This window comes from Mobula birostris, chromosome 2 (assembly GCF_030028105.1).
Source record: "Mobula birostris isolate sMobBir1 chromosome 2, sMobBir1.hap1, whole genome shotgun sequence".
NCBI classification, from domain to species: Eukaryota; Metazoa; Chordata; class Chondrichthyes; order Myliobatiformes; family Myliobatidae; genus Mobula; species Mobula birostris.
Window position 1 is genome coordinate 54,790,977 of NC_092371.1, and position 18,573 is coordinate 54,809,549.

General features: G+C 42.2%; 1 protein-coding gene across 1 annotated transcript in view; it reads right to left on the minus strand.

Annotated features, from left to right (window-relative positions):
• The window catches only part of LOC140208385 (sodium/potassium-transporting ATPase subunit beta-1-interacting protein 3-like), a 202,849-nt gene extending 186,150 nt beyond the window's left edge, over window positions 1–16,699 (minus strand). Inside the window, exon 1 of the mRNA XM_072277042.1 lies at window positions 16,286–16,699. Coding sequence (XP_072133143.1) covers window positions 16,286–16,339 — 54 coding nt within the window. The 5' untranslated portion in view covers window positions 16,340–16,699. The remainder of the gene's footprint in view (window positions 1–16,285) is intronic.
• Window positions 16,700–18,573: the final 1,874 nt, after the last annotated feature.

An 18,573-nucleotide genomic window follows, 5' to 3' on the forward strand; every position in this document is an offset into this window, starting at 1 on the left:
GGTCCACTGACACATCCACCTCATCCAGTTACAATGTAAAACTATTGACTGAGATCATCTTCCACATCTGGATCCTTATCACTGTCCTTTCATTTTTGTGATGTTCCCTGGTGTCCCTCGTGTAATGCCCATTCTTGTAATTTATTTTGCTGATATTAGAAGTGTTGAATTGTAGAGTTCGGCACTCCAGTTATCTCTGTCAGCTGACGATGAGTGGTGTTAGGTGGATGGCTTTTAATTTGGTCCAATAGGGTCATTTTTTCTGCTGGTGTCAAATCTTTTTTGTGGCATCTTGGCAAAGATCTCAAATTTTTTTGAAACGTCAAAGTCAAAAATACTAAATTATCAAAAATCACTGGGTTTTGAATTGGCGTGCATCAGCCCAGATGGATAACAGAATACAAGCATGCAACTTACACAACTGTTGAGTTGAATTGAATGATCTTTATTGTTCACTCAACTGTTCACTCTAAGCATGAATGTAGTCTAATGGCCACACAAGTGCACATGACTAATCATCTCCTGCGCCAATTAAGTGGCAGAGTGTCCAAAATAAACTAAGGGCATCTTGGCTATTTTCTAGATTAATTTTTTTTAAGAGTTGTCCCAGCTGCCCCGATTAACCAATGGCCCAACAAACTACAATCTACTGCACCTCATTTTAAAACAATTTTGCTTTTTGGAAATGATTACTCTAACACCTTTTATTTTTAACATGCCTTCAAATATTCGTTTCTATATCCCGTCATTGCCAATAATCATTATTCTCCAGCCAATGAATTCATTAAATGCAGAATCTTTAAAATCCTTGTCTTTGTCCACAAATCTCCACCTCTTATAGCTCAATGTGAATTCACGCACTCTGCAATATGTCAGCACTGCCCTATCCCTATCAGTGCCTGTCCCATGATCACCCCACCTGCAGATCCCCAGCATGTGGCCCTCTTGGCCCTATAATGGAAATATAGTCTGGAATTCACTCCTCCCTCACAGATGCTTCTTGACCTGAGTTCCTCCAGGAGATTGTTTGTTGCTCGAAACTGCAGTCTCTGTGGTCTCCTGTGCACTACTTTCTAATCCTTGAAAGGCTTTGGTGAACTCCTCGGTTATTTTATCATCAGCTGTTTTGATCTAATGATCTGTGATGCCCGTTTTCATTGTTTTTATATACATTTTAAGATTTAATTTTTATCTTGTAACACTAATTCCTTCCAACAAGTAAGTCTCAATTTTAACTCAGCTGCACAGACAAGTAACAAGCTGCTCTGACCTCTATGAACCTGCCAAACATTCATATAGTATTACGACACTCTGCAAATTTCACTCAATTTACAGTACGAAACCGAGCACATCATCACGACTACAGCAATCAAAGTCAGAAGATTTTATGCACCCAAACCTTATCCAAAAGCCTCATATTCTCCAAAAGCAATGATTCATGAATGTGCTGGTAATCAGTGCCCTCCTTCAAAATGGCCCCTAAGTTAAAAGATCTATCTCTTAGTGCTGTTTTGGCAATGGCTCCTTTTACTACCAGGTTTGTTACATTGACTGATAGTGAAGCCACAATGGCTTCTGCACTGAAGTCCAAGGTTAAAGTAGCAGGTGAGCCTCACTTTGCATATTTTGAAAATGACTGGTGGTTTTTGATTGACAATCTACCCTCCTGCTCTGAGCAGCAGGTCAGTGAGTCACATTTTTGTAGTGCAGAAAAAAGTGTAATATTGGCAGCAAATCCACTCTTTGGCTTTAAAATGCCTGCCTACTAGCATATCTGTCAGGAAAGCAAAGTAAGATTAATGACCCCATTTTCTAAAATGCACACCATAATGAGGATCTCCAATACAATTATATTCATTTTTCCCTAGTAAATAAAACATCAGCAGAGCCGATTTTCAGTTTCAGTGGTGGTGAAAAATGATCAGTAATAAGTGGCCCACATCTTATACAGCCCATCAAGTTTCCCTTCACTTTACGTCGATGAAAAGGTGTCAACATACTTGTGAACGTGGGGAAAAGCAGGGTAAGTGGAATTAGAGGTCAGCAATGATCTTGTTAAATAATGGATGAAGATCAAGGAGCCTTCTAGTTCATTTATATGTTTCTTGTTCAATTAACTACCAATTTATTGTTCACTGAAACTTATTCCATTCTAGTCTTGTCATTCTTCATTGCTGAATTTTAAATGGATGCTGTTATTGTAGGAATGGGATGAGCTACCCTTCAACCACAACTACATGGATCTGATGGGTCAAATAGTCTCCACAATTGTCCTTATAAGATCATGAATTGTATTCCATTGGCAGGGAATCACATGGCTGGATTTCTCAAGCTGCATAGAAATAACTAAAGGTGGGAATATATCTCTATCACATGTAGCTTCAATAGGAATAGAAAGAACAAGAAATATTGGCTCATGGGATATGATATTGTTGCAGGTCTAATTGACATTTGGAAGAAGTTGATTAGCCACCTTTTTGAATGTTCCAGTCTGGCTTACGGCTTGTGAAGTGACACATGCCATTAGGGCAGAGTTTCCAATATTTTAAGGGGCGACCTTTTAGGACAGAGGTAAGGACAAATTCTTTCAGCCAGAGAGCAGTGAATCTGCCATGATGGAATGGCGGAGCAGACTTGATGAGCTGAATGGCCTAGTTCTGTTCCTACGTCTTATGGTCTTAACTCTGTGATACTGAAGGATTTATGATGTTTTACCAAGTCAGGATAAGGTGTGATTTAGATGGAAAATTGCAGGTATTGGTGTCACTATTCATCAATACTTCACTGGCAGTGTTCATTGTCTGGTATTTGTTTGCTATAAATATTACTTGCCACTTGGGAACATTATTGATTTCAAATGACCTAGAATCCACTGCTGCTACTTGGGTCAAATAGAGCTTTGGTGTAAAGGGAGATATTTTCAGTTAATCTTTAAAATTCAGTCCTTCCTCCAAATTTTGAGGCCTGGAGCTCAGTAGTCCAGATGGAACCTAAGTCAGCATCAGTGAGCAGGCTATTGGTGAGAACATACTGCTTGCAAGCATCATCAATGGCACCTTCCAGTACGTTGCCAATGATGGGGAATATGTAGGTGGAGCACTAATAGTTCAGATTTATTCTCTGTTTCCTAAACTGGACATCCCTGAGCAACTTCCAAGATTGTGAATAGACATAAAACAATGGAACAGCCTAGCTAAATATGCAGTTTGTTCAGGAGACTCTTCAACAATTTTACATTAGGATTGGTTGTTCAAGTCTTGGCGCTAGTCACAATGATATTACCTAATTGTCATAAAAAAAACTATCTGGTTCACAAATCCAGGATGAGCTAACTAATTGGAAGCTAAATTGGTTTGGATGTAGGAGATAGAGGACGGTAGTGAAGGATTATTTTTCAGATTGGAAGCTTATGAACAGTGCAGAGTCACAGAGAATCAGTGCTGGGTCCTATATGTATCCACTAACGATTTGGATGAGAATATGCTCAACATTGTTAGCAACAAATCAAAAACAACAGGCTGGGGAAATAAACCAAGGAATGGCAATGGAATTTAACCTAGACAAGTGGAAAGTGTTACACTTTGCAAAGTTAAACCAGGGCATGACCTACTTTGTAAATGGCTTAGCCCTGGAGAGCGTCATAGAATAGGAAGACCAAGGGGTACATAGTTCCTTGAAAGTGATAATGCAGATAGCCAAGGTCCTGAAGAAGGTGTATGGCATTCTTGACTTCAGATAGTGGACTGAGTAAAAGAAGTAGAAAATAATGTTTCAGGTGTATAAGATGTTGGTGAGCCCACCCTAGGAGTATTGCATGCAGTACTGGTTGTTGAGCTATGGAAAGAATGTCATTAAAGTAGAAGGGTGCAAAAAAGATTCACAAGACCGTTGCCTGGACTAGAGGGCTTGAGATATAGGGAGAAACTGGATAGGCTGCAGTATTTTTCCCAGAAGTATAGGAATGGTAACTTCATGGCAGTTTTTAAAATCATGAGCAGCACAGGTAAAGTGAACGGCCACAGTCTTTCTCCAAAGGTATGGAAGTGTAAAACTACAGGGCATAGGTTTAAGTTCTAAAGCAAAGATATAGAGGGGATGCACGGATCAACTTATTTCATGCAGAATGTGATGGATGTATGGAATGAGCTACCAGAGAAAGTGATATAAGCAGGTACAAGTACAATGTCTAAGAAACTTAGGCAGGTACATAGATCGGAAAGGATAGAGGGATATAGACTAAATGCAAGCAAATGGGATTAGCTCAGAGAGGCAAACTGGTTGGCTTGGACGAGTTGAACACGTTCAAGGAGCTATTTCCATGCTGCATGACTCGGCACATAATATTGATGATGAAGATGACTCCATGATTCCAAGAGTCCTTCAGGGAAGGGAAGTTGCCATCTTTACATAAACCGGCCTATTTTTAACTTTAGAACTACAAATGTGAGCAATGTTTATCTGCCTGTTCAGCTGAAGAGCAATTAGAGATGTAAAATAAATGCTGGAATTTCCAGCAGTCAACATGTCACGAACAAATAAATAAAACAGCACAAACAGTCATAAGATGTTGCACTTTAATTCAACATTTGAAAGGAAGGAATAATGTGTATTTAGAAGATTTATATTAACTATATCCAGTCAGTTTATTCTTAAACTAATTTACAGAAGTGACACAACATGCAAAAGTAAAATGCTTTAAGATATTCTATGGTGTGAAAGGTGCTTTCTGAATACAACTACATTGTTTCTTATAACTGTTTATCTGGCAGTGTTCAATTAACAGCAATGTGAAATCATTGCTCTTCCAGATACAGAATTTATTTATAGATTGTTCACTGTTGTGCTAAGGCAAATGCATTCATTGTTTGTTTTAATTCGTGTGAAGCAACAGTCTGCACTTACGTGTTGTACAACTGAGATAAAGAGATCATTGTTGGCTTGTTCTTAGTGGAGAGTTACAATGGGAAAAATAAGAGTAAACTGCTTAATCACAATCCACATGATTGCAGTCCATGGCAATCAAGATCTTATTCCAAGATATAATAATCCTAATGTGCAGGCTCGAAGGGCCGAATGGTCTACTTCTGCACCTATTGTCTATTGTCTATTGTAATTCTTAGCATATTAAAACAGATCAAAATCTACAAAAAATATGACAAATACAATTCATATTAAGAAAATACTTATCAGTAGATGCCAATTCATACCTAGATACATAAGATAATTATAAATTTCTTGAATCAATTTATCTTAATTTCAGCAGCTATTACAGTGCCTGATTTATGGTTTTCTGTATCTGAATAACTTGGATTAGGCCTGGGAAAGTGCTGCATCTACCCACAAACGGAAAGAGAAATTGGGGAAAAGTACCTGAATCATTAACATCATTTGTCTCTAAGTACTGTCTGTCTTGGTAAGTACTTCCAGCACTCTGTGCTCAACAGAGTCCTGGACATACAGTTCAGAAACAGGCTCTTTGGCCCAACTCATCCATGACCACCAAGATATCCAATCTATGCTAAACCCGAATTTCCTGCATTTGGTCTATATTGCACTAAGCCAGGGTTCCCAACCTTTTTTATGCCATGGACCCCTACCATTAACCGAGGGTCCATGGACCCCAGGTTGAGAACCCTTGCTCTAAGCCATCCTATCCATGTTCTGGTTCAAATATCTACAAACCTGCCTTTACCACTTCTTTGGTAGCTTGTACCATGACTATATGGAAAAACCTGCCCCTCAGATCCCCTTTAAAATTTTTTCCTCTCACCATAAACCTAATTACTCTAATTTTATACTTCCCTACTTCGGAAAAGAGACTGTATCTATCTACGCTATCTTCTTCCCTAATTTTATAAGCCTCTTGGGCCATCCCTTAGTGGCACTTTGCTTCAGTGACAATATTCCCAGTTTATCCAGTCTCTCCGAATTACTCAAAATCTTCAAGCTAGTTTCAGATTTCCAATATTGTTGATGTTTTTTTTCGAATGCAGATCTCCATTGTGCCACAACACAATATCTTGGTGCAACTAGTCAATGGCGACTTCCTCTTTATTGAAAATATTGCCCGGTGCATTCTCTGCAATACAATGGAATTGCAGTAACAAATACCTTTAAAATATTCAATGAGTTTTAAATACACAACCTAGCCTCGTCCTCTTTCCATCACCATAGGTAGAAATCAGATTTAAAATCAGAGTAGGAAAGTATTTGATTTACTACTTCTTCTCCTGGTTGTTGGCCATGGCAATTTCCGCACATAAAGAGACTGCTACAACAGTTATTACCATTTAAAAGTACTGTAAAATACTTTGGAATATACTGAAGACCACATTAATGGTGCTATATAAACAGAATCCTTTGTATTACTCTTTCCCCAATTTACACATCATTTATTATTGATGGCCTCACACTGCTAGTGCCCAGACCCGGACAATGGAGATGTTATGAGCAATGGAGACACTTCTGCGATATCAGAGACATGAGGTGCACGTGGCAGGGAATTCAGAAGATTGCCGACTACAAATCTACACTGCACATCAGTGACCATGATGCTTCACTCCCTGAGAGGCTGAGTGTCTTCTACCTCTGGTTTGATACACAGAACAATGTGCTGGCGAGGAAGGCACCCCGCCCCCACCCCGGGGGAGCATACAGACACCATCTGGCTGAAGCTGAGGTGAGGAAGACCCTGGTCAGAGTCAACCCACGCAAAGCTGCGGGGCCCAATAATATACCAGGTCAGGTTCTGAAAGACTACACAGACTAGCTGATGAAAATATTCAACAACTATCTGGAGCAATCCATTGTCCCCTCAGTTTTCAAGGTGACAATTATCATTCCAGTGCCAGAGAAGGCAACAGTAACCTGCCTAAATAACTATCATCTGGCGACAATAACATCAACCATTATGAAATGCTTTGAGTGACTGGTCATGGAGCACATTAAAGCCTTTCTCCCAGCTACATTGAACCCTTTCTAGTTCGTTTATTGCTCAGATCAATCCACCGACAATGCAATAGCCTCTGTCCTCCACTCTGTCCTGTCCCACCTGGAAGATGGGGTCTCATATGCCAGATTGCTGTATATAGACCAGTTCGATGTTTGCCACCATCATACCCCAGAAACTGTCCTTACCTAGTCTCAACACCTCCCTCTGCAATTGGATACTGGACTTCTTAACAGAAAGCCCACAGTCTGTGTGGACAGCAACATCTCTAGTCCCATTACACTGAGTACGGGCACTCCACAAGGCTGTGTGTTAAGCCTGCTGCTGTTCACACTGCTGACACATGACTGTCGCAGGATCCAGCCTGAACTGCAAAAGTTTGCAGATGCCATGCCTTACAGTCAGAAACATGCAAATTGATCATGTGGAACAAGGACATGACAGACCAATTGAATAACTACTTTGGTTCTGTCTTCACTAAGGAGGACATAAATAATCTTCCGGAAATATTAGGGGACCGACGGTCTAGTGAGATGGAGGAACTGAGGGAAATACATGTTAGTAGGGAAGCGGTGTTAGGTAAATTGAAGGGATTAAAGGCAGATAAAAGGAAGTAGCCCAAGAAATAGTGGATGCATTAGTGATAATTTTTCAAAATTCTTTAGATTCTGGATTAGGTCCTGAGAATTGGAGGGCGGCTAATGTAACCCCACTTTTTAAAAAAGGAGGGAGAGAGAAACCAGGGAATTATAGACCGGTTAGCCTGACATTGGTGGTGGGGAAAATGCTAGAGTCGGTCATCAAAGATGTGATGACAGCACATTTGGAAAGCGGTGAAATTATCGGACAAAGTCAGCATGGAATTGTGAAAGGAAAATCATGTCTGACGAATCTCATAGAATTTTTTTGAGGATGTAACTAGTAGGGTGGATAGGGGAGAACCAGTGGATGTGATATATTTGGATTTTCAAAAGGCTTTTGACAAGGTCCCAACAGGGGATTAGTGTGCAAACTTAAAGCACACAGTAATTGTGGGTATGGTATTGATGTGGATAGAGAATTGCTTGGCAGACAGGAAGCAAAGAGTGGGAATAAACAGGACCTTTTCAGAATGGCAGGCAGTGACGAGTGGGGCACTGCAAGGCTCAGTGCTGGGACCCCGGTTGTTTACAATATATATTAATAACTTAGACGAGGGAATTAAATGCAGCATCTCCAAGTTTGCGGATGACACGAAGCTGGGCAGCAGTGTTAGCTCTGAGGAGGATGCTAAGAGGATGCAGGGTGACTTGGATAGGTTAGGTGAGTGGGCAAATTCATGGCAGATGCAACTTAATGTGGATAAATGTGAGGTTATCCACTTTGGTGGCAAGAACAGGAAAACAGATTATTATCTGAACAGTGGCCGATTAGGAAAAGGGGAGGTGCAACGAGACCTGGGTGTCATTGTACACCAGTTACTGAAAGTGGGCATGCAGGTACAACAGGCGGTGAAAAAGGCAAACAGTATGCTAGCATTCATAGCAAGAGAATTCGAGTACAGGAGCAGGGAGGTTCTACTGCAGTTGTACAAGGCCTTGGTGAGACCACACCTGGAGTATTGTTTGTAGTTTTGGTCCCCTAATCTGAGGAAAGACATCCTTGCCATAGAGGGAGTACAAAGAAGGTTCACCAGATTGATTCCTGGGATGGCAGGACTTCCATATGATGAAAGACAGGATCAACTAGGCTTATACTCGCTGGAATTTAGAAGATTGAGGGGGGATCTTATTGAAACGTATAAAATTCTAAAGGGATTGGACAGGCTAGATGCAGGAAGATTGTTCCCGATGTTGGGAAAGTCCAGAACGAGGGGTCACAGTTTAAGGATAAAGGTGAAACCTTTTAGGACCGAGATGAGGAAAAACTTCTTCACACAGAGAGTGGTGAATCTGTGGAATTCTCTGCCACAGGAAACAGCTGAGGGCCAGTTCATTGGCTATATTTAAGAGGGAGTTAGATATGGCCCTTGTGGCTAAAGGGATCAGGGGGTATGGAGAGAAGGCAGGTACAGGGTTCTGAGTTGGATGAACAGCCATGATCATACTGAATGGCAGTGCAGGCTCGAAGGGCCGAATGGCCTACTCCTGCACCTATTTTCTATGTTTCTATGTTTCTGTGACACAACAGTGCTTGGCCTTATCGAGAACGATGACAAGATGAAATATAGAGAAGAAGTGGAGCAGCTAGTGGATTGGTGTGAGATGAACAACCTAATCCTGAATGTGGAGAACACAAAGGAAATCACTGTATATTTCAGGACGGTGCAAATGAATCATCCCCCTCTGTGAATACGTGGCTCATCCAAGTTAACTCTTCCAAATTAAGTGCATCAAGTTCCTGGGAGTTCACATCATGGATGACCATATCTGGTCCCTTAATATCATCTCCCTGAACAGGAAAGCACAGCAGCACTTCCACTTCTTAAGAAGATTAAGGCAAGCAAGGCTTCCCCACCCCCACCATTTTAACTGTGTTTCATAGGACACCATTGAGAGCATCCTGACAAGTTGCATCTCCATCTCGTATGGGAGCAGTCAAGCATCAGGCCAGAAGTCCCTACAAAGGACTGCCAGAGCAGATGAGAGGATCATATGGGTCTCCCTACCACCCATTGGGGACATTTATCAGGAGTGCAGTGTACACAGGGCCCTTAGTATTATTAAGGATCTCATCCATCCATCCAGCATCCCCTTTGACTTACTACCTTCAGGCAGGAGACTATGATGCATAAAAACAAGAACAGACAGGATGAGAAACAATTTCTACCTGCAGACCATTAGGATTCTGAATTTCCAGCTGCATCGTAATTGAAGTGTCACTGGTTAATCTGCTCATATAGTTCTTTTGTATGCTAAATTTACCACTAATACCAAAACTGCAAAGATAGTTGATAGTGAGGAAGAAGGTTCTAGGGCAAATAAACATTTAGATGGACAAAAAAAAAGTGGCAACTTCATTCAACCTAGAAAAGCAAGTCAATGTTTTTAAAGTAGAGAAATAAGACAAGTGACTTCATGATTCTGGCAGCATACACGTTCAGAGATTCAAAGTGTATGCATGTCTATAGATCCCTTGTTCGCAGGAGGGATACACAAAAAGAGGTTAAGAAGGAGGAGGAGAAACTTGCCTATACTGACTTAGGAACAGAAAAGAGAAGGGAGGTCATGCTAAGATTGTACAACATCTTATTCAGGAGTTTCGTGAGTCAAAAAATAACTACAATTACTGCAAATCCGCAATAAAATAGAAGGTCTTGGAAATACTCAAGCAATATCTGTGGAAAGAAAAATGCAGATAGCATTTCAGGTTAAAAATACAGAACTAATGAAGACCTCTAAATGTTAATGGTGCTTCACTTTCAACAGATGCTCCTGACTGACTAGGTACTTCCTACAGTTTGTTTTTAAGCTAGTGGTATTGTGTACAGTTCAGCACATCAGACATTAAAAAGGTTGCAATAACATTACAGCGTGTGCAGAGCAGAGTCACCATGATGTTGCCTAGGCTGCAGCTTTATAGCTATAAGCAGCAGTGCCTGTGGCTGCCTGTAAGGAGACTAATTTCAAGGTTGTATGAAGTATACATATTTTGACAATAAATGTACTTTGAACTTTGAAGTTTATACAAAGGCTGTATCCTTTCAAACTAAAGAGATTCAGAAGATATCTAGATCCAAGGATAAAGTAGAGAATGCCATTTTCCTTCACTGATTTACATATTTATTCGCATGGCCTTAAATGTCACCTTCCAAGAGATTTGACATGTAAAGAGATTATGACTGCACTTCCAGATGTAGCATAAAGCATATTATCAAGTTCACTGATGATACAACAGTGATTATCCTCATTGGAAACAAAGATGAGTCAACATACAGAAAGGGGGCTTGTCAAATGGTGTGAGAACAACATGAATTTCAACATGGACAAGACAAAGGAGATAACTGTGAAGTTCAGGAAGGCACAGGTTGATCATTCTCCATTGCACATCTATGGCTCTGCTGTGGAGAGTGTGAAGAGCTCTAAGTTCCTTGGTATGCACGTAACAGACAATCTAACCTAGACCCACAACACCTCCTCACTAGTCAAGAAGGCACATAGTGCCTACACTTTCTGAGGAGATTGAGGCATGCAAGTTCCTCACCCCTGTTACCCAGTCTGGCAGTCATAGCCCTGATCCATTCTGATCCATTCAGAATATCAGTACTAAAATATTTTATTTATTTATTGAGAGACAGTGCCAAATAGGCCTTTCTGGTCCTTTCAGCCATGCCACCTGGCAACACCAATTTAACTCTATCCTAATCACAGGACAATTTACAATGACCAATGAGCCTACCAACAAGTACATCTTTGGAATATGCGAGGAAACTGAGGAAGCCTAAACCATCACAGGGAGAAAATACAAACTCCTTACAGGCAGGGGTGGTTTCACATTTCTATTAAAAGCTGTCAAAAGAGCCCCAAACCCAACATAACTACAATAGGATCTAATTAGCTCATGGATATGACAATGCAACAAGAAAACCAATACTTATTTACTGTGATTTGAACTATTTATGTCATAAAGTTGCACCAAGATTAAAAGAATATTTTTCATTGATAAATATTCAGTAGATAGGGATGACCTATGAGTTACTGCTCACCCTTCATTTGTAAATACTGTTAATAAAATATATTCTCTGGATGGTGGGAATTTAAATTCCTGATTGATCATAAAATTTACTTTCATTCATTTCTCAGTAACTCCACACCTAACACATCTGCATATTTTTAAATAGCAAAAGAAAGTTGTTGAATAAAGATACTAAAGTTAGTTTGATCTTTGGTTCACTCTCATTTTACATTAAAAATACTTTGAGTCAAAAAGGCAAGACCTCAGCATTGGGAATCAAAATCCGTTTGTTGAAAGCCATGCTAGAGGCCAGCCAGCACTTCAAAGTCAAGTGCAAGTTTCCATTACTATGTATATATATTATTCTAGACCATCCAAATATTGAACTTCAGTCTAACCCATTAATCCTAAACACAGTGTTAGTATGACGTTTGTATGCTCTTATAGTCCAAGAAAAATTATAAATTCAGTAAAAAGTTGTAATCAAACGTGCTCCTAGATTCATGAAATACATTCACGTGTCGCCTGGGACTGTACTCGTTGGAATTCAGAAGAATGAGAGGAGATCTTATAGAAACATATTTTTTATTTCAAAATATACTTTATTCAAAAATAAATATATACAATAAACCACTCAATAACTTTTCATCCTTTACATACGTTTCCATTATACTCAGTAAGTATCCGTATTTATAGCCACCCACGTGGCACTCCAGTAGTTCAGCTTACCATATCATTGTTGAGGGGTATACTCCCCGCCCACCGACCCCTCCCACTCCCACGGGTGGAGAAACCTATACTGTGGTCCTTCCCCACCGGGCCCTTGCGGTGGCTGCACCGAGTTTCAGTGCGTCCCTCAGCACGTACTCCTGCAGCCGAGAATGTGCCAGTCGGCAGCATTCTCCCACCGACATCTCCATGTGCTGGTAGATCATCAAGTTTCGGGCCGACCAAAGAGCATCTTTCACCGAGTTGATGATCTGCCTGCAGCACCGGATGTTGGTCTCCGTGTGCGTCCCCGGGAACAGCACGTAAATCAGAGAGTCCTCTGTTACGCAGCTGCTGGGGATAAAACGTGACATTAGCCCGTCCATCCTCCTCCACACCCTCTTTGTGAACTGGCAGTGTGCAAAGAGATGGGTCACAGACTCCTCCTCACTGCAGTCCTCCCGTGGGCAGTGGGGTGCGGAGACGACGTTCCGGGCGTACAGGAGGGCTCTGACTGGGAGGGCCCCTCTCACCGCCAGCCAGGCGAGGTCTCGGTGCCTGTTGGTGAGATCTGGTGATGAGGCATTTTGCCAGATGAACTGGACAGTCTGCTCAGGGAACCACCCCACTGTGTCCATCACGTCCTTGTCCTGCAGTGCCTGCAGGACACTTCGTGCCGACCACTGCCTGATGGCCCTGTGGTCAAAGGCGTTCTCCTGGAAGAACTTTGCTACGTAGGACAGGTATGCCGGCAATGACCAGCTGACTGGGGCGTTGCGCGGGAGTGGGGCCAAACCCATCCTTCGTAGCCAGGGCGACAGGTAGAACCTGGGCACATAGTGGTACTTGGTGCCCACATACCTGGGTTCTACACACAACCTGATGCAGCCACATACGAAGCTGGCCATCAGGGTGAGGGCGGCATTGGGGACGTTCTTCCCCCAGTTGTCCAGGGACTTGTGCATGACGGTCCGTCTCACCCGCTCCATCTTGAATCCCCAGACGAATCTGAAGACAGCCCGGGTGATTTCCGAGCTGTAGGAGCGGGGGACGGGCCAGACCTGCGCCAAGTACAGCAGCCCTGAGAGCACCTCACACCTGATGACCAGGTTCTTGCCCGTTATCGACAGGGAGAGCCCTCCCCACAGTCCCAGTTTCTGTTTCACCTTGGTAGTCCGCTCCTGCCAGTTCTTGTTGCACGCCTCAGCCCCTCTGAACCAGATCCCCAACACCTTCACGTGGTCAGACCTGATGGTGAAGGGGACGCTGGATCGGTCGGGCCAGTTGCCGAAGGGCATGGCTTCGCTCTTCGTGCGGTTGACCCTGGCCCCCGACGCTAGCTCGAACTGTTCGCAGGTGCCAATCAACCTGCGAACTGACCTCGGATCAGAGCAGAAGACGGTGACGTCGTCCATGTACAGGGAGGTTTTCACTTGGGTCCCTCCACTGCCTGGCAGCGTCACCCCTCTTATGCCCTCATCCCTTCTGATGGCTTCGGCAAAGGGTTCTATGCAGCAGACAAACAAGACAGGGGAGAGGGGACAGCCCTGCCTGACTCCAGACCTGATGGGGAAGCTGTCTGTTTCCCACCCGTTGACCTGGACTGCACTACGGATGTCTGTGTAGAGCAGTCTAATCCAATTCCAGATTCCCTCCCCAAATCCCATTTTGGAGAGCACGTCTGCCATGTACGTGTGCGATATCCTGTCGAAGGCTTTCTCCTGGTCCAAGCTGACCAGGCAGGCATCCACCCCCCTGTCCTGCACGTAGGTGATGGTGTCCCTCAGCAGCGCGAGGCTGTCTGAGATCTTCCTGCCCTGTACAGCACAGGTTTGGTCCGGGTGGATCACCTGTCCCAGAGCAGGCTTGACCCTGTTGGCGACAGCCTTGGACAGGATCTTGTAGTCCACATTCAGGAGAGAGATGGGTCTCCAATTTCTAATGTCCTCCCTTTCCTCCTTCTGCTTGTAGATGAGGGTGATGATGCCCTTCCTCATGGACTCAGACATACTGCCGGCCAGAAGCATAGCGTTGTACACTTCCAGCAGGTCTGGGCCCATCCAGTTCCACAGAGCCGAGTACAACTCAGCCGGTAAGCCGTCGCTTCCGGGAGTCTTACCCGACCCAAAGGAACGGATGGAGCCTGTCAGCTCGTCCAGGGTCAGCGGCTGATCCAGACTCTCCCACTTGCCGTCGTCTAAGACCTGCGTGATAGACGACAGGAAGTTGCGGGAGGCTGTGGATTCTGTGGCCTTTTCGTCGTACAGACCGGCATAGAAGGAAATTATGAAAGTGATCGATAAGATAGAGGCAGGAAAGTTGTTTCCACTGGTAGGTGAGACTAGAACTAGGGGATATAGCCTCAAGATTCAGGGGAGGAGATTTAGGATGGAGATGAGGACGAACTGTGTTTCCCAGAGAGTGGTGAATCTGTGGAATTCTCTGCCCCAAGAAGCACTGGAGGCTACCTCAGTAAATATATTTAAGACAAGGTTGGTAATTTTTTGCATAGTAGGGGAATTAAGGATTATGGGAAAGGCAGGTAGGTGGAGATGAGTCCATGGCCAGATCAGCCATAATCTTATTGAATGGTGGAGCAGGCTGAATGGGCAAGATGGCCTACTCCTGCTCCTATTTCTTATGTTCTAATGGCAATTAGCCAAAAATGCTGACTTAGTTCTTATCTCTACAGAAGCAGCCTAACCTGCTGAGTATGTCAACTATTTTGTATTTTTATTTCAGATTTCCAGCATTTGCAGTATCTTGCTTGAGAATAGATACAAAGTGTTCAATACACAAGTGACAAATAAATTCTGATTGCTCTGAGAGAAACTTCGGTAACTTCTATCCTTATCTCTGAACCGCTATTAATACTGAAGAGCATCAGTTAACTAAAATAATATATTTTGTAAAATACAACGTTAAGCTGCTGCTACTGATTCTCGTTCTGCCGAGTTTTTTGTCAAGTAATTCGCTGTAACTCGTTTAGATCTGGGATACTTCTGGGAAAATAAAGACGAATCTCAAGGTTATATACGGTACTGTATATGTACTTTGATAATAAATGTACTTTGAACTTTAATTCTGGGGTAATTAAATATGTATGAACTAATCACCACTGGATTTGAAGCTATGACAGTTAATTGCAGAGTCCAGTTTGACAATTTGCATTGTGTGGGACAATTGTACGGATATGCGCAAAATACTTTCCCAAAGCTGAACTGTTTCTCGTGTGGGTGAAAGGCAAAAATACCAATTAAACCACACCGAGTTTTCTGCTTCCCTTGTTTTGCAGAGTTTAAACAGACGTTACAAACTGCTCGCAAGTTGTAGCATAAATGAAAAATGAATTTTTTTTTGTTTTTTTACACTACGTGGGAAGCGGCTAGTGCCGAAATCTGTAGTAACAGTAAGCCTGGCATATACCATGCGCACAAATGACTGACATTAAAACGGAAGAAAATACACTGATATGAAACGCCATCCCACAGCACAAAAGTGGAATTGCTCCTGCCAACCGCTTCCTTGCTGAAAAGGATCCCTCCATTAACCTGGAACAAAGGGTAGCGACACCAGCGGGAGATGGGCTGCACCGCCAACAGTGAAAAGAATTCTCCCCACCAACCAAGGAAAGATACATGACAACACGAATTACAAATTACCGAAGGACAATTAACCGTTGTTTCAGTTACTACTTGTACTTTACGCCACAGAGAAATAGAAAAAGATATTGCAGAGGAATTGAAAAACACACTGATGTTCAGACTTTTGGGAGGATCGATTTACTGTTTTCTATTAAGCTTTGGCACGTTATTGCACGCTGCTGCGGTTAGATTTACAAAATGATATTAATTAGTTATATTGCTCTAAAGTTAATAAATAATAAATATTAAATAGCTCATCATCTAACAAATCTGATCAGAATCAATAGCCCTAATTCATAATAAATGCATTATAAACGTTTTTTACACTCACCAGCTGAAGGATACACAGGAAGATTAGAGCACAGCGCCCGGTACAACAACCCATCCTCAAATTCAGGAAGATTTGTAGGTTCTGTGACAATGAGGATTTTTTTTAATCTGATAAACTAAGCAGTCACTGAGGCTCATCCAGCACCATAACGAAGATAAAGAGGTATTTGCAATGCGAGAAGCTTTAGGTGTCGGGTTGTAAAGTGCTTTCTTTGTAGGCGATGGTGATCGCAAGTAATGGAGAGCTTCTAACCGCCTGGCAGAAACTTCAGTGAAGTGAATGTATCGGGCTGACAGCGAGGAGTGAGTGTGTGTGTGTGTGTTAGAGAGAGGGAGGGTCACTAACGGACGGATGTTGTTCACTTAAAGACAACAGCCTATTTTGGAAGGAGACGATTATTTACACCCAGGCATCTTCCGTTAGTAGCGGCAGCTTTCAAAGAATTTTGTTTTCAAGTCAACTCGAAGAGTATTTTAATTTCTCCCAAATACCAAAAATCTTTTTAACTCATATTACCCAATGCAAAATCTTTCTTAGCTAGCCGCTCACTCCTGTTGTTTGAAGGTTAAATGCAGTCCGCCAACATTAAATATCAAAGTAAACATGAATAGAATTCGGATATTGCCGTGTACAGTATAATAGGTTCGTGGATTAATCCGGAGAAACTTGTCGACATATCTACAGAGTTCTTGATCTAATTTCTTATCCTCTGTTTTCCACTACAAGGCTTTGTTTTGATCATGCTTTATATAAAGTAGGATTTTTACCTAAGTCCTTTCAAATCTCCATTTGAAGAGTGGGAAATGGGCTCAATTAAACAAGGACTGGCTCACTTTAAATTAACAGTAAATTCCGCTGACGAATACAGGTTTTGCATCACCATTGTCTTCCTGCTCGAGATGTGAAATTTTTATTTTATACCTCCTTCAGCCTTCAAAACGTGTAAACAAATGGCTTACAAAGTTCCAGTCTTCAGCATATTTCGGCATTATCCCTGATGACAAAGGTTGCCAGCGCAACTGCAGCAGGGGTGGGTAAATGCATTTATTCGGAACGTTCTTTTGCACGGCTGTGCGACGAACATTGGACGGTTTTGCTGCACCGCTTCTCCAAACTTGTGGCTGTTTGAATTAAACCCCACTCGGTTTCTGAGTTACTCAGCCTCATGTACAAAGAAAACGTATTGCTAAAAATGAGACGTTACGGCTTTGAAACACACTCAGGAGGCCCCCTGCTGGCGCCCATTTCGCAGTGGATCTGTTTAAAAAGCAAAAGCTTTAATTTACGAGTGATCATTCTTTTTGTCTACTCGGAACTACCTCTAAATTTACCTCGTGTCAGCTGAAGAGCTGATTGAAGAGTGTGTGGATAGATAAGTAAAGAGTAATCCCCCAACCGCCATGCAATTCCCTTGTCAGTTCACACAACACGGCAATCCCAGAAATATACGGAGACATTTCTTGGCATAAGTCCATAGAACCAACTCTTCAAAGTCCTGCCATTGAGCAGGAGGGGCCAGAAAAAAAATGTCAGGGATCTTGTGTATGAGTTCCAGCCAGAACAAGGGTTGTGGGTAAACCTGCAACACTTGGCTGAAGATACAAAGTTTGAAAGTATGTACTACCTAATGCAAGTACGGTTTCTATCGTGCTGTTATTAGACTACTAACTAGTGCTATAAAATAGACTCTTGAGCTCACAATCTACTTCATTTTGCCTTGCACCTTATTGTCTGCCTGCATTGCACTTATGATCTGTATGGATGGCATGCAAAACAAACATTTTCTTAATACCTCAGTATATGCAACAATAATAAATCAATTTGCCAGTTAGTTGTCTGGAAGGTGAGGTTGTATTCATAATTTTAACATAGATGAAGGCTGATTTTAATACACTGGCAGGCCTACCTTAAAACCTATATGAAAATGACATGGAGCTTTAGAGAGTCCAGCTCCAACAGAATATGAGGTCTACACTTTCCTGCATGGATGTGGGAGTCAGCTTATTATGATGTCTCAGTTTACATTGTACAGGTACCCGCCTAACTCCTGGATGCTGCAGCAGAGCAGAAGTTCAAAAATTTGATATGCATGGTCAAAGTGATGCCTCTGAAAAGTAGACAGGATGTGGTCTACAAATTACAGCCGAATATGGAAAATGCATGTCAAATGGCAATGTTACATTAGTCATGAGGGATTTCAGTTATGCATATAGATTGGGGAAATCAAGTTGATGCTGGATCAAGTTTGTGGAATGACTCAGAGATGGCTTTTTGGAGCAGCTTGTGGT